This window comes from Colletotrichum gloeosporioides, assembly GCF_011800055.1.
Source record: "Colletotrichum gloeosporioides strain Lc1 chromosome Unknown consensus_117, whole genome shotgun sequence".
NCBI classification, from domain to species: Eukaryota; Fungi; Ascomycota; class Sordariomycetes; order Glomerellales; family Glomerellaceae; genus Colletotrichum; species Colletotrichum gloeosporioides.
The window spans coordinates 158933-181966 of NW_025544762.1; the positions used below are offsets into that span (position 1 = coordinate 158933).

The 23034-nt window shown below is 41.9% G+C and overlaps 5 protein-coding genes across 5 annotated transcripts; 2 read left to right on the plus strand and 3 right to left on the minus strand.

The window, feature by feature from the left end:
• Window positions 1–8229: 8229 nt before the first annotated feature.
• Window positions 8230–9940, minus strand: GCG54_00009043 (Para-nitrobenzyl esterase; the record flags this gene model as incomplete). Its single annotated transcript, XM_045408993.1, has 2 exons — window positions 8230–9651; window positions 9701–9940. The coding sequence occupies 2 exons, from the start codon at window positions 9938–9940 to the stop codon at window positions 8230–8232; spliced, it is 1662 nt and encodes a 553-aa protein (XP_045256238.1).
• A 1534-nt stretch (window positions 9941–11474) lies between these two features.
• On the plus strand, window positions 11475–13623 carry GCG54_00009044 (putative sphingomyelin phosphodiesterase asm-3; the record flags this gene model as incomplete). The annotated part of the gene is made up of 6 exons (XM_045408994.1): window positions 11475–11672; window positions 11736–11822; window positions 11855–11936; window positions 11962–12196; window positions 12258–12938; window positions 12981–13623. The coding sequence occupies 6 exons, from the start codon at window positions 11475–11477 to the stop codon at window positions 13621–13623; spliced, it is 1926 nt and encodes a 641-aa protein (XP_045256239.1).
• A 208-nt stretch (window positions 13624–13831) lies between these two features.
• On the minus strand, window positions 13832–14038 carry GCG54_00009045 (uncharacterized protein; the record flags this gene model as incomplete). The annotated part of the gene is made up of 1 exon (XM_045408995.1): window positions 13832–14038. The coding sequence occupies one exon, from the start codon at window positions 14036–14038 to the stop codon at window positions 13832–13834; it is 207 nt and encodes a 68-aa protein (XP_045256240.1).
• Window positions 14039–14885: 847 nt separating this feature from the next.
• GCG54_00009046 (Leptomycin B resistance protein pmd1) lies at window positions 14886–19200 on the minus strand (the record flags this gene model as incomplete). Its single annotated transcript, XM_045408996.1, has 10 exons — window positions 14886–15596; window positions 15655–15845; window positions 15903–16548; window positions 16597–16766; window positions 16819–17560; window positions 17620–17766; window positions 17817–18096; window positions 18151–18807; window positions 18859–19046; window positions 19099–19200. The coding sequence occupies 10 exons, from the start codon at window positions 19198–19200 to the stop codon at window positions 14886–14888; spliced, it is 3834 nt and encodes a 1277-aa protein (XP_045256241.1).
• Window positions 19201–20317: 1117 nt separating this feature from the next.
• GCG54_00009047 (uncharacterized protein) lies at window positions 20318–22980 on the plus strand (the record flags this gene model as incomplete). The annotated part of the gene is made up of 7 exons (XM_045408997.1): window positions 20318–20416; window positions 20522–20670; window positions 20725–21206; window positions 21263–21558; window positions 21607–22044; window positions 22121–22371; window positions 22428–22980. 7 exons carry the CDS (start codon window positions 20318–20320, stop codon window positions 22978–22980), a joined length of 2268 nt encoding a protein of 755 aa, XP_045256242.1.
• Window positions 22981–23034: the final 54 nt, after the last annotated feature.

Genomic DNA, 23034 nt, shown 5'->3' on the forward strand with positions numbered 1-23034 from the left:
CTAATAAAAGAGATAACTTTATAGCTTTATTATTAAATTATAAAAAAGAGGAAGGTCTTTCCCCTTATATACTTTTTATTATAGTTAAAATTATAAGTATTAAGGTAATAATTAATATTACTACTTTACTTAATAGAAATAGAAGCTTCTTATTAACTTAGATAAGAAAGTTAAAGTAGTTATTAAAGTAGTAAGGTAGTAATAATAATAATATCTCTTATATTACTTCTACTTTTTAATTTTCTTTCTCTATCTATATTATAACTAATATATATATTACTTACTTTACTTCTATATATATATATATTACTTACTTTACTTCTATATATATATATATTTATACTATAATTATAATACTTTCTTTTTTATTTAAGATTCTATTTTTAATACTAACTATATTATTTAGATAATTAAGAAGACTAAAGCTAAGTATATAGCTATAATAGCTAAGGTAAGAGCTACTTTTACTAATAAGAAGTAGAAAGAGAGAAAGGGGGAGGAAGAGGAGAGTAATAATACTCCTCTAGTATTTTCTTTAGAACTTAAAAGCCTTAAGCCTAAGAATAAGTTATTTTATTATCTATTTTTATTATTTCTAAGTTATCTCTAAGTTATAAAGTTTTTATTTTATTTTATTATTTTTATAACTTATTTACTAATTTAAGTTATTTTATAAAAGCTAAGATTAATAAACCTAATAAGGGTAAAAAGCTTATAGGGGGTAGAGAAGTTAAAGAGAGGTATAATTTAGAGTTTATAACTCTTACTCCTCTATCTACTTATAAATTACACTAAAGGTATAAGAAAAGTATATTTTAGATTTAAGTCTCTAGTTAAATAATTATATTATTTATTAATTTTTAAGTAGAAGTAGAAGCTCTAAAAGCTAAAGGTTAAGAAGAGGAGTAGTTACTACTATTAAGTAATATAATTTACCTACTTTATTTATAAAATACTTAAATAGGTATATTATTTAGTATATATATACTTAGTATAAAGTAAAGAGGTAAATATACTCCTTATAAGGAGAAAAAGAAGTTATATAAACCTATATTACTATTTATTTTTATATTAGGGCTTTAATTCCTTTAAACTTTATATAATAATATAGATAAATCTATATATACTATCTTATAACCTTTATATTACTATTTACTTAGCTAACTATTTACTAAGTCTTTATTCTTAAGAGAACTACACTCTAAGAAGCTTTTAAAGCTTATAATAAAGCTAAAGTAAAAACTAAAGCTAAAACTAAAACTAAGAGTAAGAGTAGTAATAAAGTAGTTATTAAGATTATAGCTTCTTTTCTAATATTAGCTATTACCCTATTAGTTAAACCTATTATAGAGGAAGTATTAATCTCTAGTAGTTTATATACTAACCTATCTTTTAAAGTAACTCCCTCTATCTCTAAAGTAGCTAGTATTTATACTACTATTAATAGCTTTATTAGTAGATATCTCCTTAAAGAGATAAAGCTTATATATAATATCCTTATAAATAACTATATATCTACTCTCTAAAAATATAAATAAAGCGTAGCTTTTATATTACTTAATACTCTATAAGGTATAAGTATTTTAAGTTTTTAAGAGAGCTATATACTCTTTAGTTATTAAGCTATTTTTAATTAAAAATACTTAGTTTATAAGCTTTACTTACTACTTAACTCTTCTTTTTTACTTTATTCTATTACTTATAATATATCTTAGAGGTTTAGAAGTACTCTAAACTATTTAAACTTTATATAAGAAAAGGTTTTTATAAAGCTATTAGCTAATATCTTATTAATTAGAAAGTAAACTACTTAGAATAATTATTTAGTATATTCTTAGTAAAGCTATATATTCTAGATATCTATATAGTGAAAATAAGTTAAGATATACTCCTTTTTACTTACTATAAGTTAAATTATTTACTAATTATTATAATAGATTTTCTATATATCTCTTAGGCTAAGTTTAAGGTTAGAAAAGAGTTACTTAAGAGCTATTATCTCTTTTATAATATATTTTAAACTTAGAAGCTCTACTTCTATTATTAATATAGTTACTATATTTTAATATATAACTTTCTATTAGATTAAGCCTCTAAAGAGAGATATTATAAAGCTTTAAAATAACTTTTATATCTCTTTATTATTAGTAAAAGATATATTACTTATAATTAATAATACTTAAGCTACCTTACCTCCTAAGATATTAAAGTAAATTATAAAGTATTAAGTATAGTATAAGTATTAAATTATTTAGTTTATAACTTAATAGTACTTTAGAAATAGATTTATTAAGAATCTTAATAGTAAGGTATAAATAAATATAATATTTAGCTATATTATAATTACTATATAGAGGATTAATTTAATCTTCTCTTAATATAAAAAGACTTATTATAGGTTTACTTCTCTATTAAACTTTTTAAGTAAAGTAAAAGTAAGTAGTATAGTTAGTACTCTAGAGTTAATAAGATTAAACTTCTTTATAATTTATTTAATATACTAATTATATAAAAGATAGATCTTTTATATTATTTAATTATAAGTAATTCTAATTCCTAGGTATTATTTAGCTACTTTTTAGTTTTTTAGCTTATACTTCTCTTTAATACTTTTTATAACTTTTTCTACTTCCTTTATATTATATTTATAATATAAAATAAGGATATTATTAATATAAAAAAGTATAAAAACCTTTTTATTATAAAACTAAAAGAGATATAGGTCTTTACTTATTAGGTATAATCTAAAATAAAGAAGGGTACTTAAGAACTCCTTATATTAGAATAAAGGAGTATTATAAAAGCTATATAAAGTATATTAAAGTTTAATAACCTTTCTATCTTTCTTAAAACTATCTAATAAATAATAAGTAATAAGAAGGTTATTTAGCCTATATATAGTATTTAGGAATATATTAATAATATTAAATTAGTAAATTTTGAGGTTAAATTATACTATAAGAGCTATTATAACCTTAAATATTTTTATAGTAAGGGTTATAATATAAATCTATTCTAAAAGGTACTTTTCTTAGAGGTTACCTTAGATATAGATTCTAGCTTTATAGTAGTTAAGATATCTATATTAATCTAGTTTATATATAAATACCTATTTAAGAGGTATTAGCTTAATTTTTACCTTTAATTTATTTATAATATCTTAGATACCTATTTCTTTAAGTTTATTAATCTTAATATTATATACTTTAATAAAGTAGGAGTAGAGTAACTCTAATATATATTAAATATCTCTCTAAGTCTTAAATAACTTAATAAACTAGTTAATATAGATTTTTCTACTTAATATTATAGATATATACTCTAGCTTTACCTAATAAATAGAAGTAAAGATAAAGTAATAAAATATATAATATCCTTAATCTACTTTTTTAAGTACTTTCTACTAATTTAATATATATATTTTAAAAAAAATATCTTAGTTTTATTCTATTTAGAAGAATATAAAATATATTCTAAAACGAAAAGATTACCTTAACTTTATAATTTTAGATTAATCTAAGTTAATATAATTATATACCTATTCTAACTCCTCTTCTATAGTACTCTCTTCCCTAATACTTAAGTATAGCTATACTAACTAAATAAGAGAGTTATTTTATAAGAGTAGTTATATATTAATATCCTCTATATCTAAATTTTATAAAGGAGAGGTATCTATCTAAATATATATCTTATCTAAGATTATATCTTTAATAAGGGTTATATCCTTATTAATATCTTAAATCTCTTCTACTATATTATTATCTTAGATAAGGTTTAATAGTAATATTAAGTTTAGTATTTTATACTTTTTAGTAGAGTTTAAGTTTAACTTAGAGGTTAATATCTATTTCCTTTACTTATTATTAACTATCTATAGTTCTCTTAATAAGAAAAAATATAATAATAATACTTTATTATCTATTATTAATATAAAATCAGCTTTACTTCTTACTTTTAAAATCTAAAGTTCTAAAAGTATAAGGAATACTAGTTTCTATATCTTATTAGTAACTAAATAAACTTCTTTACTTTAAATTACTATCTTTATATTATCCTTTAAATAGAATATCCTCTTATTAAAAGTTATATTTTATATAATAATAACTTCTTAAAATAAAGGTATTTAAACCTTATAGAGGTTATATAAGTTTACTATATAGCTTACTAAGTATCTAATATACCTTTATATTATAACTTTAAAGTTATATCTATTCTTATTTACTTTATATTCTTTCTTAAAAAGGTACACTCTATAGCTATATATATAAACCTCTCCCTATTAAGGGTGAGAATTAACTAAGAGGTTTACTTTATAAATAAGTTTATAATACTTAATATAGTTTCTTAATTAGTCTTCTTTAATTTAGATTAATAAGAACTAGCTATAATATTAATAAAAGCTTATATTATAAAAAAAAGCTATAATTTATACTATTTTAACCTATAGATTAAATAGAAGGCCTACTACTTAAAGTATTATAATAGCTTTTATAATTAATTTCTAACCTACTTACTCTATACTTCTATTTAGTTCTTTAGTATATAAAGAAGCTTATTTAACTTTAATCCCTATTTCTAATACCTAAATCTAGAATTCTAATAATTTATTAATTATAATTATAGTATACTTACTATCTTATCTAATCTTATATAATATAAAGCTATATTATCTCTATACCTAACACTTAAAAGTTTAAATAATAATAAAAACTAAGTATTAAGTTTTATCTATATATAGAAATATAAAAAGTTAATTTATATACTTATCTTTAATAACTAAAAGCTATTTATTTATATTAAAACTTATTAAGTAATTAAATAGGTCTTATAATATTCTATAGAAAGGTTATATTACTTTTTATTCTAAAGTATATTAAGATATAACTTACTTTATATATATTATTATATAGTATTAATATTTAAAGTATAATATACCTTAGATCTTTACCTCCTAAGTATTAAGAATAAGTTTCTTAAGTACTCTTTAGCTAAGATATCTAAAGTAAAAGTATTATATTTCTATAATATTAATATAAGTTTAGATAGATTCCTAAGAATATTACTTTATATAAGTTATTATAAAAATAAATAAACTTATAATTAAAGTATTACTAGAAGAGATATATCTAAAACTAAAGTATAAGAAATAAAGTTAGTAATCTATAAAAGTAATATTACCCTTTTTTAAAAGCTTCTTTACTTCTATACTATCCTTATAATCTCTAATATAAAAAGTATTATTAAATTCTAAATACTAAATACCTATCTTTTATAGTAAGTATTCTAAAATAATATTAATATAAAAGTTATCTATAAGAGTAATATTTTAAAGTATTAAGTCTTAAAGTCTATTTACTCTATTTAAGATATTATAAAGAACCTTTATACCTCTTACTATAATTAAATATAAAGTTATACTTACTTTAACTTACCCTTTTACTTTATAGATAATTAAGCTTTTTTTAAAGAGGGAGATATTATTTACTAAATAGAAAGTACTATAATTATTTAATATTATACTATTAGAGAGGATTCTTAAGTCTTAAATATAAGTTATATAGATCTTATTAAATTTAAATTCTAATATAAAAGCCCCTACTTCCTCTACTATAATCTCTATAATAATATCCTTAGTAATAGTATAAGTTATTATATTAAATAAGAGGTTCACTTTAGAAGTAAAAATAGTAATTAACCTTTTTAATTTACTAAAGTTATTCTTAAGTAATCCCTTCTTATTTTAATTCTTATTATTCTTAAGTTTAAAAGTACTAAGGTTTCTTATAATAAGCTACCCCTTATAAACTATTTTAGTATAAAGCTTAAAGTACTTTAATCTATTAATTCTAAAATAAACTTAAATTACTTCTTTAAAGTTTATATAAGCTTCTTTACTTATAAAAGTAAACTTAAGGTAATTATAAATAAATAGAACCTACTTATAGTTTTTTCTATATATATAGTATAAAACTAACTTACTTTATAAAAGCTTTTCTAAAATAAAGTTACTAGAAATTATATTATTAAATTATCTAGTTAATATTATAAAAACTTTATTAATATAACTTTTTAAATAAATTCTTATAATATCTTTATAGAAAAGGTTTTTAAATATATTAATATACTAACTTATACTTTAGATCTTAATACTAAAGCGCTCTTACTTAATAATATTAATAAGCTTTAGATTAACTTAAGATAAAATAAAGTAGTATTAAATTACTTAGAGGAAGGTTTTTAATATAAAAGTTCTCTATATTTTAAATAGCTTATACTAAAAAGCCCTAAAGAGTATACTTTAGAAATCCCTAATTTAAATATTAAAATTAATAGTAGAAGTTACTTAATCTAAAACTATAATATATTCTTTATAGATTATAATAAAATTATTTAAGTTACTTAAAGTATAATATTACTTTAGAATATATATTAAGGTATAAAAAGTATAATCTCTTTTCTTTAAAAGCTCTACTTAAATAAGTATAAAGATCTCTTCTAAAATAGTATTTTTTACCTACTTATTTAAAGTTTTATATACTTACTCCTTCTAAGTATACTTTATTTTATAAATTATATATATAGTGAGGTATAAAATATAAAATTTAAGAACTCCTATAGATCTCTTAGTAAGAAGAATAAGTATATAAAACTTTAAATAAGTAGGTANCTCCTATAGATCTCTTAGTAAGAAGAATAAGTATAATTAATATAAATAATAATAAGTTATTAATAATTTTAGTAATATTACCTTCTATAATAACTTCTTATATATTTAAAGTAATAAGAGTAAATAAGATAACTATCTTATTATAAACTTCTTATTCTACTTTATAATATTTATATTATTTCTTATTTTCTTTCTAAATCTAGTTATTAAGTAAAAATATACCTTTAACTTCACTTAAGTTAGAGGAAGTACTAAAAGTATTATTTAAATTAATATATTTCTAAATATCCTTAACTTTTATTTTTACTTAAAAAATAATATATTAAACTAAGAAGTTATAATAAAAGATAAACTTATAAGAAATACTAAGGTTAATAATTACTATTATTTTAAAAATATATTATAAGTTAAAAATAATTATAAAAATNNAATATTTAAAAATTAAAATAAAATATAATAGATATAAGATTAAATTAAATAAAGTTATAATTTATTTTATAAATAGTAATTTAGAAGTATAATATAAGCTAAGTTTATAACTATTATAAATTAACTATAATATATATATAATATCTATATAAATAAAATAACTTAATTCCTTCTAAATTAGAGTCTAATATAAAAGGTCTTTTAAAGAATAGATCTTAATACGCTAGAATATTATTAATCTAGATAAGTAGATTAGGAGTAGGTCACCTCATACCTTCCTCTAAGTGCGAGGCTACCTTAGATGCTTAAGGGCATCACGACATATAGCCACAACCATTCACTTATCCTCTAATTCAACATGCAATTCCTCGCCACCATCAGCCTTCTCCTTGTCGCCGTTGCCCAGGTCGCTGCAGCCCCTCCCCCAGCTCTAGAAGGTCGGGATTATGCCCTTTGCTGCTATGTAAGTTCACCCTCTGGTCTTGTATCAGGTGAAGAGAAAGGTCTGACTAGTTGATAGCTCACTTGCAAGGACGACCCGGCTTGCAAATAAAGGAGGACGCTATTGCTAAGCTGTGAAGTTTGGGAAAAGCTACCGGGAAACACTCAACAGCTTGTTTTGAAACTGAGCAGAGATCACGAACGTTTCTCACCCTTGTTTTTCCATCAGCATAATTCCAATGTCATGCAGATAGCAACTACGATGGCAAAATATTTCGGCCATATGCTTGTACGAGCGACATTACCTCTCGTTTCTGATCCACCTCAATGTATGCAAATTATGAGCGGTTGCCGAGGGAGACTTCCGGCCCCTATCACTAGGGACCATGTGTTTAAGGAGCGTTTCTTCAAGCGCTGATTCGGATGGGCAACTAACACCGAATATATCATTGGGGAAAACGCCCGGCCTCATTTATTAAATCCGAGCTCTCGAAACCCCGATCAGAAGGACTTCGGATCGAGCAGGTGCTAGAGCTGTACCTTCAGCAGAGAATTCAGTCCATTAGTGCTCTAATCCCAAGGAGATTGGTATTACAGTATATTAGACATAGGTAATATTGAATTATCTAGCGAAAATATTTGAACAAGTGCACACTGTCAGGGTCTAGCTTCAATCACACTAAACGCCTTCAAATGTGTGTCTTCGCACTAAGCTTGCTCCACAACGCGCAGCGACCTAACTCCTCTTCATGCAAAGATTCCATCGTCGTCGAGTTTGTCTGCAGCTTGAGTCTTTCCCCATGCCTGTATGGCTCCCAGAAAGGTGCCCCTGCGGCTTTTGCGGCATTCGGATTGTCACCAGTCCTGGCAAAGCTAAGCCAATAAGCCTGGACAACTCCAACCATCCAATGATTGACGCCACCGACATCGTAGCTGTTTGCGCCCGGCACTGCAACCGACTGCGGTGCGTATTCTGGTCCCCAGACAGCCTGCAACTCCCAAGTATGCGGGACGATGAACCCCGCTGCAACTTCGACTGGGTCTAGAACGTGATCGCGTATGAGGTAAACATCCACCCCCGCTCGGCTCAATCCAGCGGCAAACTTTGATGCAACGCAGCTAAAAGCCATGTCGCCATACATCTGGGACAACTGGTAGAACTTAGGGGACTTTGTCACGTTGACACCAGGAAAAGTGCTTGGCACTGAGGAATACTGAGTATTGGCTTGTACCAGATCATCCTCTGTCAGATCGGGAAACTGCGTCTTGAGGAAGTCATTGACGTCTTGCGTGGTGTTGGCTTGGGTAGCAAAGATGGTCCCCTCAGTACTGGACGAGCCCAGAATCAGCGGCCGGTGTTTGGCGAAACTGCCGTTGCGAAGCATCTCAGACGGTGTGCCTGTGAGCAGATGCCCGTCAATGACTGGGCCGTAAGGGAATAGAGGAACGTTCGCCTGCCCGGGAAACGGGAAGCCGCGGTTCGCCCGTTGAATCGTGTCTGAGTCGAGCGACCTCAAGCACGCAAGACCGCTGCAGTTGGTGGCATTGAGGAGATGATCGTACTGGTACTGGATTTCTTCGACTTTGTGGACAGAGGGAAGCCATACGGCTGGAGCAATTCCGGCGCGCCAGTTGACGTTTTCGCTTTCAGGAGGATGTCCACCATAGGCGAGAGTGTGCAGAAGCACGCTCCCTGATCCAGCCGAGGTTGCAAACAGGGTGACGTTGTTAGGGTCCCCGCCGAACTTTCCAATGTGCTGTTCGACCCATTTCATAGCGGCGCGCTGATCGTGGAGACCAATGTTGAGACTTCCTTCCTTTTGAAGCTCTTCGCTGGCAAGGAATCCGTAAGGGCCGACGCGGTAGTTGAAGCTAACAATGACAACACCTCCGTTGCTGGCTTCGACCAGCCCCGTGCCGTTGTAGTTCTCATTCAGCAACTGCACGAATCCTCCGCCGGAAATCCAGACCATGACCGGAAGGTTTTGTGCCGTTGTGCCATTGACATGTGCCGGATGGTAGACATCGACGAAAAGACAATCTTCCGATATATCCTGTCCAGGTGGTGGGGTGAACGCGAGGCCATCGACTGGCAGGCATAGTGATCCGTGCTGGTTGCTGTTAGTCCACGTACTCGCCAATATATTGTGAAATTCCTACCGATTTCGCCGATACGGTACCGTGTTCCTGAATGACTTCTTGCGGAAGTTTGAAACGGTTCTGTCCTACGGGAGGCGCGGCAAATCTCATTCCGAGAAATTGGTTGACGCCGTTGGATAGCGCGGTGCCCTCGTATGTCGCATAGCCCAAGTCAACGCGTGGGCTTTCAGTTTCGTTGCAAGCAGCTAGAGCAACAGTCAGGTAGCTCTGCCATGCTAGTAATGTGTTGTAAAGCTTCATGGCGTATAGCAGTAGAGTTGGGTAGGGTAATTGGTTTGCGATGTAATGTCAAAAAGATGCAATGACCAGAAGCCATAGTGATAATTCAGTCCCTAGATGCAAGTCCGCATGTCTAAATAGTCTGCCAAGGTGCTACTAAGGTTGCTGACGGTTAGGCTGGCCATTAGCGTGATTTGTAAAAACGGACAACAAATGCTTGATTACATCTCATACTCTGAACACCACCATTTACGACTATTATTCTCGGTGTCGTACGGAATTAGCGTAGACTAATCTGACAAAGGATAGAACTCTGGCTGAAAGCTGCACTTTGCGCCAAACTCGACGGAGATTAGGTTTCCCTAATTCGGCTAGATCTGGAGACCGTTACGCTAGGTATTACTCAGATGATGTCGATTCGCTGTTAGGAGTAAAAGGGTGCATGACGTTTGGGCGGATTTGTCATCGGCCCAAGTCGTACTGATTAAATAAGGTACCGCGCGCTACGGGTTTAACATTTGAATGGATGACCTCTCCCGGCGAAAGATTTCTACATTGGAGAGAGGTCCCCACTCGAACTTTTGTGATGTAAAATAAACGGCCCTCGGCACAGAATGGAGTTCAACATAGCACTTGAAAGCCTGCGGACCCCGGACACACCGCAACGGTCCGTCTCGCCAAGACCCGAGGACCGAGGAGTGGGCCCCGTAATACGGAAGCAGCACTAACAGCCTCAAGCAACCTTGCCGAGGACCGAAATCATTCAACAGCAGGCTCTCTCATTCCACATACCGTATGCTTTTCTTTTGAAAGGGAATACTGACTGTCAAAGCCTCTTTGGCTTAACTTCAGTTGTTCTCAATTGAGTTCAGCTTGTGCCTGCGCCTCGGCTTCGAGTGACACGCTGCAATGTATTATCACGATCATAAGCAAGTGTAGCTAAGGGAGGATATCATCAACTCCATTTTGATGAGAAAAGGGGTATTCATTTTTGGGGTTCTGTGGTGCAATGGTCACCTCCTGCGATTCGAAACGGTGACCAATGGTGAACTGCGAGACCAACTCCGAATACCGAAGCTCCATTTCGCGATACGAAATTGAAATCAATGAGCCTTGGCTGATCTTCTCAATTCATCAGATATTAATCCATCAAAAGGCTCCAAGATAGCATCAGCACTTCGACGTGAGAGGCCAGACAGACCTAGTAAGTCGGAGTATCAAGCCGCCTCCGGCCCGGCCGATGAGTATGGTGTCTTCTGGTCTCGCACTCGCTTAATATGATCGCCAGCTTGCACAAATTCGGGTGCCAAGAGGAACGGAGTCGGGCAGACTGTTGCTATCCACTGCGGTCCGCTCGAGGTAGCGAAGCGGGCCAACCGACATGCGATCGCGGTAGGTGAACTAATTGCCAGTTTCCGTCGTCCTATAACATGGAGCCGATTTCCATCACGATCCTCGGAATAGAAACCTTCACTCACTGCTCACCACACTCGTTTCTGTTCTCTGTGTCTCGGAACTACTCTACACTCTTTTCAAACCTCCATCAGCCGCCGAGATGAAAAAGGCTACGGCAATCTTTTCGATCGCGGGACAAGCCCTGTGCACTTGGGCCCTTTCTGGCTACCTTGAAGCCAAGCCATCCAGTAGCATCGCAGTCGCCCGACAAGCAGCCATCCCCGATGTGGATATTCCGCAATCGGTCGAAGGCATATGGGACAGTCTCACAGGGAACAACAACTGCCTGGGATGCCAGGTAAGTCAGAGCACATACCTTCCTTCCTTAAACCGCCACGAAGTTGTTCTCATGTCTCTTTAGGGAATTCTTCTCATTTTGAGGACGCTCGCAAACTTTGGTGACGATGCTTTCGTCGGCGCTCTGCAGAAGCTCTGCAATGCAGCTTCCGTAAGTTCCTCTCAAGATTCACGCCTGTTCAGACTAACAAGGTGCACATTAAGTCCGAAGATGAAGACGTCTGTAACGGGACTCTAGCTCTGGAAGGCCCCGTGATTGCTGCAAGTCTCCGCGATCTCACCCTGGGCAGTAAGACAGCTCAGGTCTTCTGTACAACTATACTTGGGCCTCTGTGACTACCCTGAGGTTGAGCCGTACATCGTTCCCATGCCCCCCAAGACTATCAGCTCACCTCCCCTGGCAAACACCTCCTCAAACGGAACAAAACCCGCCCCTTTCAAGGTCGCTCATTTCTCAGACATCCACATCGACCTTCTCTACGTCACCGGCTCCAACGCCAACTGCTCCAAGCCGATGTGCTGCAGGTACTCCCAAGCTCTGTCCCCGAAGCCTCCCTATCACGAAGCTCTAACGCTCCATCATCAGACCGTACACCCCCGCCGATGAGCCTGGCAACAACGACTTTCCCGCCGGCCCCTTCGGCGACCACAACTGCGGCGCCCCCCTGAGCCTCGAACAGAGCATGTACGCCGCCATCAACGCCCTCTCCCCCGACTTTGCCCTCTTCACCGGCGACATCGTCGACCACGCCATCTGGAACACCACCGTCGCCCAGAACTCCGCCGAGATCAGCATGGCGTACCAGCACATGTCCGACGCGGGCCTGCAGATCTACGGCACCGTCGGCAACCACGAGATGTCGCCCGCGAACGCCATCCCGCCGACACACCTCGGCGCTGGCGCGCAGTGGCTGTACGAAGTCGTCTCCGAGGCGTGGAGCAGGTGGATCGGGTCGCCTGCGGAGGCGAAGGCCGTTGGTGCGTACTCGGTCAAGACGCCCAGGGACGGGTTGAGGGTGATTTCGGTGTCGACGAACTTTTGGTACACGCTCAACTTCTGGATGTACAAGTATGTGCAGAGGGATCCGAGTGATCATCTCAAGTGGCTCGTCGGGGAGCTCGATGCAGCGGAGAAGGCTGGCGAGCGCGTGCTTCTGGTTGGGCATATGCCCATGGGCACGTCTGATGCACTCCACGATGGGTCGAACTACTTCGATCAAGTCGTGAACCGGTACAAGGATACCATTGCTGGACTCTTCTTCGGCAAGTATTCTCCTTCTCAGACGACCACCATCTAAGCTGACAATAGCCCAGGACACACCCACCTCGACCACTTCCAAATCAGCTACTCCAACTACAACAACCGCACCGCCTCCAACGCCGTCGCAACATCCTACATCGCTCCCTCCATGACCCCCCTCTCCGGCATGCCCGCCTTCCGCCTCTACACCATCGATCCCATCACCTTCGGCATCCTCGACATCGAGACCTACGTTGCCGACATGACCGACCCGACCTTCCAAACCACCGGGCCCGCGTGGAAGCGCTCCTACGCCGCCAAGGAGACCTTCGGCGTCCTCCTTGACACTCCCGTCCCTGCGGGCGCGGAGCTGACCCCAGCGTTCTGGCATAACGTCACCGTCGCGCTGGAGAATGACCCAGCTGCGTTTGAGGCGTACTGGGCGCGCAGGACACGCGGGTGGAACGTGCCCGAGTGTGACGACACGTGCCGTAAGAATGAGGTTTGCCAGCTGCGTGCGGCGAGGAGCCAGGATAACTGCTTTGTTCCGACGCCCGGTATGTCGTTTGGCATTAGATCGGAGGACGGGACGAGGAAGCCGGCGGAGTGTGACCGGTCCGTGGCCAGGGAGACGATCGGGTCGCTTGCTGTTCGCAAGGGCCAGGTTGAACTTCTCGAAGCCTTGCTGAAGGAGCACCGGGAGGGAAAGTGAGACTTCTTAGCGTGCCCTGGCTCAGGATAGTGAGGCAACCTTGGCAAGCCAGAAGAGCATGTTGGAATACAAGTCTCTAAGTCTCATCAGACAAACCGATTGTAGAAATTGAGATAAAATCCGGCAACTAGATTCTAAATAGATCCTTTCCTCATACATCTGTCCTCAAGCTTTCTCCTTCCGTTCTCCTAACGACTGCTCTCACTCGTCACCACTGCTTCCTCGACTGCTCCGCCATGGAAATATGCCCATTCCCTCCCCTAGCATACGACTCCTCCCTCATCTGCCTCCGCAGATGTTTGTTGTACGCCGGCGTCTTCATGTACTCGGACCGCGGGCGCGCCGTCCAGCCCTTGCCGTCGTCAATGTAGCCCCACTGGTAGGGATCGCCGGACTTGCTAGAGCAGGAACCCATGATTGGTCGTGTGTTTTCTTCTTTACCCTCCGGAAGGATTAGTTTGAGGTTATGAGATGTGTTATTGCTTGGTTATGGTCGTGAAGATATCTGTCTGTGATGGCAGTGTCAGTTTTGAACACGGCAATTTCAATAGATGGAGACGTACGTTTTGTGTGGTTGCAGCGATGTATTCGGTATGTGCTTCAAAGATGCTTTGTGATAACTGGCTGAAAATCCAGGACATCTTGTCCGCCGCAGTTCTCCTTATATGCCTTTTTGGACACAATTCATGAAGCTGTTCTTAGACGCCTAGACTCCATGATCTGTCTGCCCAAGCAGCATCATGAGTGTGGCTCAGCTGACGTCAATTCGACCCCCCACCAGATCCAAAACCCCGGCCCCGGAACATCAGGGACTGATCAGCATCGATGCAAGTAAGTGGCTTGCCGATTTCGCCGTTGAACCTCCCGTAAATGGAGTGGACAACGGCCAAGACCCATCACATTAGACGCTGAAGCCTCTTCAAGCGATGGGAGTTCTCCCGTTAAAGGAAATACCCCGTCGGACTTTAATGTTTCGCCCATCACATCCGCAGGCATACGCCTAAAGGAACAAAGGGCCAGGATTCGGCGAAGGCCACTCTTGGCTTCCCCACATGACATCCTTCGCGGCGAAAAGTACACCAGGACTTCGACTTTCCCGATTAGGCAAGCCAAAGAAGATTCCATCTCTTCTCATTCTAAAAGTCTAAATGCTTTACAAGAATTGAAAGTACACATTAGGTATCCGCCATGCGATGCAACGCTGACAATGACGAAAGACACATCCAGATTCGGACCTGCGTCCATCAAGAAAAGTCTAAGCCCTACGCAGCTCTATCCAGACTCTGCGCCTCGCACATCTTCTTGTACATCCCGCCTTTCTCGATAAGTTCATTGTGAGTTCCCGTTTCGACGATGCGGCCGCCGTAGAAGACGCAGATCCTGTCTGCGTCACGGATCGTGGAGAGGCGGTGCGCCACGGCGATGGTGATGCGATCGCCCGTAGCTGCAGCTTCTATAAGGGCTTTCTGGACGACCTTTTCCGATTCGGTGTCGAGTGCACTGGTGGCCTCGTCCAGTAGAATGACACTGGGGTCCCGAACCAAGGCCCTAGCAATGGCGATGCGTTGTCTCTGACCACCGGAAAGTTGGTTTCCACCCTGTCCACAGGGGGTGTTGAGGCCTTCGGGAAGAGAGCTGACAAAGTCCCACGCGTTGGCTGCGCGGCATGCTGCTTCGATCACGCTGTCATCCACCAGAACCGCCTTCTCGTCGGAAGCTTCGGAAGCTTCTGTTGGGAGGTCGATTCCTGCCGCAATGTTCTCGCGGATGCTGCCCGGGAAGAGGGTAGGTTCTTGCTGCACAAGAGCCAGCTTGTTGCGATAAAGGCGAGGACTGATCGCTGTGAGGGGCGTAGATTCATCAATGGTGATCGTGCCGCTAGTAGGATCGTAGAATCGTTGGAGAAGGGAAATCATGGTGCTCTTGCCGCAACCTGAGGCGCCGACAAAAGCGACAAACTGGCCGCGATCGATCTTTTGGGAACCAAATGTCAGTCTTCTTGTTCACCAATGTCAAATGGGGATAACTCACTTTCAAAGTAACACCCTTGAGTACCCTGGTGTCTGGGGCCAAGGGGTATGAAAACTGGACATTGTCGAAGCCATAGGAGCTGCAACCATCAGGAGGGCCCTTGTCACTGTTTTCTTGGGTGTCTTGAATCGTGGGCTGGAGACCCATCAGCCAGAAGTAATAGTTGGCAGCGAAATTGGCCTTGGTGAAACCTGGGAAGACACTGTGGTTAGAGACTATGAGCCATAGCATCAGAGATATCTACTTACTGCTGGAGAAACTGAAGATCATGCCCGCAGCCTGACCGGAGAAGAAAACACCCATGAAGGAGATGATGAATTGGGAGAAGTTGATCTCGCCTTCCGAAACAAGACGTGATCCCCACCAGAATCCTAGGGCTAGAATGAAAAACTCGATGGATTGAGTAAGGGCGAACCAAATCATCATGTTGAAAAGCGGAAGGGTCGAGCTTGAGATGGCGTTGTCGAGCTCATTCGTGTATCGTTGAATCACGCTCTTCTCAATAGCAAGAGAGGAGACCGTGCGGATTGCGTTGACGGTCTCGGATGCCAAAGAGGCACTTGTTGAGAACTTCGCGTCGACCTCGGCGTCGAGCTTCGTTTCAATACGAATACGGGCGAAGCCTGCTCCGAGGAGAGGTGGCATGCCTGCGAAAACACCGACAAGGCCAAGCTTCCAAGACACTGCGATCGCAAGGATGCTGCTGGCGACGACATTGACAAATGACAGGAAGGCGAGAGCGACGTTGAATCCCATCAGTTCTAAGATCGCTTGTGCCATGGAATCGATTCGGCTGTTGAAAGCGCCAACTGTGTTCTCAGCTCGGTCGAAGAAACGAAGGTCCTGCCTTAGCATTCCGTTAAGGAGACCCTTGCGAACCTTCTGGCTGAGAGTCTGTAAGAGGTTAGTGAAAGTTTACACCAATAAAATCAGAGAGCGTACCTGAGCAATCACGTTCGTTGTCCAGCCCATGATGTAGTAGACAGTTAGAGTACCTATGGACATGACGAAGTACATCAGAGCGATAAAGTTGCCGCGCTTGAGCATGTCGGGGGAGGTAAACACGTCCATGACCTGAGACAGAAGAAGAGTCTGTCCGGGGTAGACAGCAGCTGAAGGTGGGTTAGCGCGTAGCGCCTATCGTGGGCTGGCCACTAGACTTACCTCCGAGAACACAGACGACGAAGGCACTGCCGTACCACATCTTGATCTCAGATGTAGAGCGGATGAGCTTGACGATCGTGTGCACAAGATTGGTCTGCTTGTATAGTTTGAAGTCGTCCTTGTCTTTGAACGAGACGAGTCGTTGCGCTGCCTCCGTGTCATACTTGGCCAGGGATTGAACGGGCTCAGCTGCCTCAGTCGAGTCGTCTTCGGAACTCTCGTCAGTGCTCCCCTTCTCCTTGACAGAAAGATCTTGCGCTTTCACGAGCTTGGCGTAGTTCCCACCCAGTGCAACTAGCTCATCATGCTTTCCTTGCTCCACGATCTTGCCCTTGTTCATCACCACAATGTTGTCTGCGTTTCGGATGGTTGCAAGTTTGTGGGCAATAACGACGGTAGTCCGGTTCTTGGAAGCGCTGTCCAGAGCTTGTTGCACAATCCCTTCAGCATGAGGGTCCAGCGCACTTGTTGCTTCGTCAAGTAGGAGTATTTTGGGCTCGGAGATAACGCTTCGTGCAATGGCGATACGTTGTTTCTGGCCACCGGACAGCAGTCCACCCCTCTCGCCAATTCGGGTATCATATCCTTCGGGCAGGTTGCTGATGAATTCATCGGCAAACGCGACCTTGGCTGCTTCCTTGACGCGCTGAAGTTGATCCTCTCGTGAGGCATTCTCCAAAGGGGTTCCGACCAGGCCGTTGACGATGTTCTCGAAGACGGTACCGTTGAAGAGAACAGGCTCCTATTTGAGGTCAGGATTCCAATCATGTTTTGGACTTGGTTTCGGAGCATGCCACATACCTGCTGAACAAGTCTCATCGTCGTGCGCAACCAACCAAGGCTCAAGTCACGGATGTTGATTCCATCGAGGCTGATGAAACCGGAAGCAGGATCGTACCATCTCTCCAGGAGGCCGATGATGGTACTCTTCCCTGAGCCGCTGGATCCCTACGATGTTGTAAGCAACGTTTCGATCAGATATCGCGATCTCAACATACCACAAGAGCTGTCACTTTGCCAGCGGGGATGCTCAGAGAATAGTCCTCGAGAACTCGGGTGTCCGGTCGCGTGGGATAGCTGAATGTCAGTCCTTTGATGTCAATATGCCCTGAAACCTGGCTGGGGACTTGACCGGATTCGTCGAACGGATTGATGTTGGACTTTCTATCTATCAAAGTGAAGAGTTCCGAAGCGGAGGTAGCAGCACGACTGAACGCCATCAGGTGAGGGGCTACACCGTTGATGGAAGTCGAGGCGATGATAACAGAGAACAAGACCCTATGAGCTTTTGGTCAGCAGAGCGATTATTGAAAGACTTGCAGTTGAGCCTACGTGAAGACCGTGCCAATGCCGTCCACCTCCTTGCGCGCAATCATTGCAATACCCTGCCAAAAGGCCAAAGCCATGCCAGCGTAAACCACGAAGTACTGCCACCCAAACATCACACCATAGATAGGACTCTTCTTGTTGCCGATGACCCGCGATTGGTCGAGATACGAGCTGTACTTCTGCATGATGCGAGACTCCAAGCTGAAGGCTTTGATAGCACGAATGCTTCCCAGGGCGCTCTCAGCGTAGGTTCCTGCTTGTGCGTTGGACTGCAAGATCTTGGTTTCAAAGCCAGAGTCGACAGCCGCCATGGCACCACTGACAAGAACAATGGCCGGAACGATGGAGATAATGATGAGTGTCAGTTTCCATTGGCTTACGAAAGCGATGATGAAGGCAGCGAAGAACGTGGAGACCGAAGAGAAAAAGAGGCCAAGCTTCTCAGCAATTCCAGACTGGATGAGTTTTCCGTTCGTCGTTGCTTGCATGGCGATGGAACCAGCAGTGCCGTGGTCGAAGAAACTGATTTCCTGGCTGAGGGCAGCTTGGAGGTAGGTCCGTCGAACGTTGCGGGTCAACTTGAAGGCGACGTAGGTGAAGAGAGCCGAGTAGATGTACGTTGTGGCGAAGCGGGCGATGCCGATGTAGACGAAATAGAGCCTGTGCATGTCAGATGGCGGATTCCCGGGTTTGTTGATCATGCCTGCCTACGCATTCTTGCTCACAGCCGCCATAAACTTGTCAGGGTTGGCGGTGATCGTTGACACGTCACTCATGATGTCCATTAACTCGCCGATGATCAGGTTCATCATGGCCAGGGCTACACCAGACCCAACAGCGGCGAGAATGCCAATGGTCTCGAGAACATAGTCGATTGGTTCTCCATATCTGAAGACTCTCTGCAACTCATGTCAGTGCTAATAAGCGAGCCATCACAATTTCTCGGCTGACCAGAAAGCCTCCAAAGCCACTCGTCGTCTTCTCGTCGGTGTTATCGGGGTGCTTCGATGAGTCGGTGGACGCTGAACTCGAGGAAACGTTTTGCTTCTCCATGTCTTGTCTTGGCGTACGTCTCGCGGAGAAGGGCGAGTAACGACACAGGAGGAAGCAATTCGGCCCAGGTGGGAGAGGGGGGAGCACTAAGGTTTATCTAATGAGAAGGGGAGGAAAAAGCGAACCAGATCAAAAAGGGATGAAAGCGGGCAAGTTCAGACGGAGCAGACAAAGTATAACGTTGTTGCTGATTGTCGCCGCGTAATAAAAGGGAAAGAGTGGGCGAGGTGCGAACCGTATGCACGGCTCGCAAAGGAGTGTAGTCGACAGCCTCTCAAATACGAATCTCGCGTCTCAGAGCGAACCTAATCATGGAAGGTGCCTGCCGAAAGAGGGCGTCGTGGGAAAACACCCCGCTGCGGCCCGGATTAGGTTCCAGCTGCGCTCCTCTCCTGCCCTGTGGTAAGGCACCTGCCTTGGGTGAATTCCTATCCATGGGAATGGAAGGACCCAGCTGCTCGGGATCTCCTTCCGTCCCGCGCTGGACCTGGGGCGGGCGGTGGTGCGGCATGCCAAGCAGGCGCGGCCGAAGCAGCTGCCACCAACGGAGCGCGGGCTGCCAAGATTCCTCGATTCCGCACCCCATGTCGAATTCCACAAAACACGCGTATTCAGCCACTATCGCAATGGCAAATGACGGGAAAACTGTCATCAAGGAGATTGTCAGACTTGGACGTCATTCAAATCACTGCTTTCAAGATAACGACCGCGTCAAGAGACCCGGGGTTTGCCAGAGTCGGACCCCGCGGCCAACCCTATGCCTTCCATAGATTCACCCAAAAGGTCCACAATTCCCAGAAAGTCCACGCTTCCGTACCTTATTTTTTCTCGGTTTCGCGTTGCGTATCGCTCTCGCTGCGCATAAGTCAACTTCACCTCCGCACCAGCTGCGCAAAAAAAGGCAACACGTCGCGAGTTACGAATTACGAATGCGGGCCTCGCTTTCATTGCTCTCCGCTCCGCACCACTGCGCTTCGCTTCGCTGCATGACAACCGCCGCACCGCCGCCATCCCTTTTCCAGCGTTCATCTCAATCGACGACACATCACTCTCCTCCGCACTGACTTGTTGGTCCAATCATTCTCCCAGTTCCAGGGTATTGGGTCTCGTTGAAAGGATGGAAACCGATCCGGGAACCGGCAGCAGCGCCCTTGATCCGATGGACTCCCTCGAAGACCACGAGGAAGATGATGAGCTTCCCTTGTCCAAAATCTCTGTAAATTGGCACTAGGTATCTCGGTATGGCGCATTTGATACTGACGTGCCTCGTCCAGTGCGACCGCTGTCGTCGTCGTAAGGTGTGTTCTGCTCGTCGTTTCAGAAGCCGTTCGCTGAACTGACGGCTCAACTGGTGAAATGTAATCGCCGACAACCGTGCTCGTACTGCATCCGCATTGATGTTCCCTGTACCTATCCTGAGAGGCAGAAACCCAAGGAACGACGACAGCGCGTCTTCATTTCAGAGGTGTAGTAAGTGGTGCAGCACCTTCATGGACCACCTTTTAGATCTAATCAATCGCAAAGTGAACGAAAAATCGACTATATCGCCAAAAAGCTCGAGGAGTTTGGCCATGCTTTGGGCAATATTGATGGCAACTCCCAGCCCTCCACCTCATCAGCCCTTCCTTACCGCTCTTTGCCAGCAACACCGGCATCTCGCGGTACCCCGACAGAAACCTTAGCCGTTCCATCACCATCAAGTGGCAACACGAGCAAGATTCTGACACCCAAACTGGAATATGAGGGAGAATCGTCTCTTTCTGCGCAAGCCGCATTCGCTAACAGGTTCCTTCGCGATGCTGTCAGCAGCAAGCCCTCTGCCGACGTCACAGGAGAGATGGCCTCCGTCCTGGACACCCTCAGTCGCACTATTGGGAACCAAAAGCGAGAGCAAGAGCCCGAGTACCTCTATCCGCACGCCAGAACGCTTGAGCCAGGCACTACACTCCGAGACCTGCCCATGCCTCCAGTGGAAACTGCTTTCACCTGCCTCAGGATGGCCAAAGGTATGGAATCCTTGGCTCATATTTCGGCTTGGTGTTGCGTACTAATCATCGCATAGAGCATCCTCGCGTCAGATTCTTTTGGAATCACGAAGCAAACTCATACTCATCTTTCACCGACTACTTCCTCAAGGTCTATTCCCCAGGGGAGGTGACCCACGCAGACCTCATCATCGTCAACGGAGGCCTGTACTGGCTATTTCTCGAATGCAAAAACGTGATTGTCGATCCAACTAAGAAGTCAGACTTCGCTGAGCAAGCGACTACTTGCCGCGCAAATCTCGAAACCGTACTCTCGGGTCTGCCGTTCCATCTGCCGTCAACGATGGATACCACATGCGCTATGATGTTGGCTGTATGTGCTCATGCCCGTTGCAAGATCCGTTGCTAATTCCCACGACAGGCCATGTACTGTCTCGACTCCTGCAAGCCATCCGCTGCATGGAACTTCATTGCCACTGCGTCGCATATGAGCCAGACACTGGGTATGCACAGCATAGTTGCCATGGCTAACGACGACGCGGAGACCAAGCAAGAGAAGCTCAGACTTTTCTGGATGATTTACATGCATGAGAAGGGCCTCTCCCTTCGACTGGGTCGATCATCAACCATTCGCGATTCCGATGTGACCATTCCTGCACTTGCACCAAATCCAAGGGCAGACACGGCCATCTTTGGCCAGCTGCAAAAATGGACAGAACTGGCGAGGATTCAAGGCATGGTCTACGATCAAATCTATAGTCCCGCCGCGTTGATACAACCCCAAGAAGTTAGAACCGCACGGGCACGGAGGCTTGCCTCGATCCTCGAGGGCTTTACGAGCAAAACATCCCCGGATGAGGTGAATGAAACCCCTTCGGGTTGACAGTCCGATTTTGAATCGGTTGTCCTCGACATCTAGACTAACTTGGTCTTAGCTGCGCTACATGCAAGCAATGAAGGACGCGGTCGGAGACTTATTTTTCGAAGCCTTTATTTGCACCACAAGGGTCACGCATCTGTCATTGTTCTGCCTGATATACCGAGCAATTCCCGCCGAACCGGGCGAGGGCACCGTCTTTGGTAAGGAGTGCATAGCCAGCGCCCGCCAAGCCCTCGAAGAGCACGAAAAGTGCATGTCTATCATGTACAAGCTTGACGAAGACTTCCTCGAGACATACGTCAACTGGTATGATCAACCCCGATTCTTTGCGCAAACCAAGAAGTCCCAACTAACTACTCCAGGGCTCTCCTTCAATCGCCATTCGTCCCATTCACCGTTCTCTTCTGCCATGTCATCGAGACATGTAATGAAGCAGACCTCGAGCGTCTCGGTGGTCTAATCGGCTCCCTACAGCAGCTGCTGACCGATGACTTCTCGACAGGCGTCAAGAAGGAGGTCCGGCTGTTCAAGGTCCTCTATGACGTCGCTTGCAGTTACATCAAGTTGAAGGCGAACGATTCACAACAGATTGAAGACACCAACCTTGGTGGCTGGGGAAGCGCTGCGGCGTCTCTGATGATGCCGTCGTCAGTGTCTCAGGCGAACGTGATGCCGACGCCGGATTCGAGCTCGCAGGGGTTGGCTAACACACCATTCTCACAACTAAACGACGCCGAGGCCGTCATGGGCGGTGCATTCGGTGATCTGTCTACAAGCAATGGGTGGATTCCCGGTAACTCATTTGCGATGCCCGGCGACTTTGGCATGGATGTAGATCAGCAGAGCACGCAGCTGGGCAACTGGCTGTACATGAACAACCAGATGATAAGAGCACTGGAGGACAGTTATTTTTGATGGCAAAAGGCAGTTTCAATTTCTTGGCGGTTGCCTGCCTGGAAATGCTTGGAT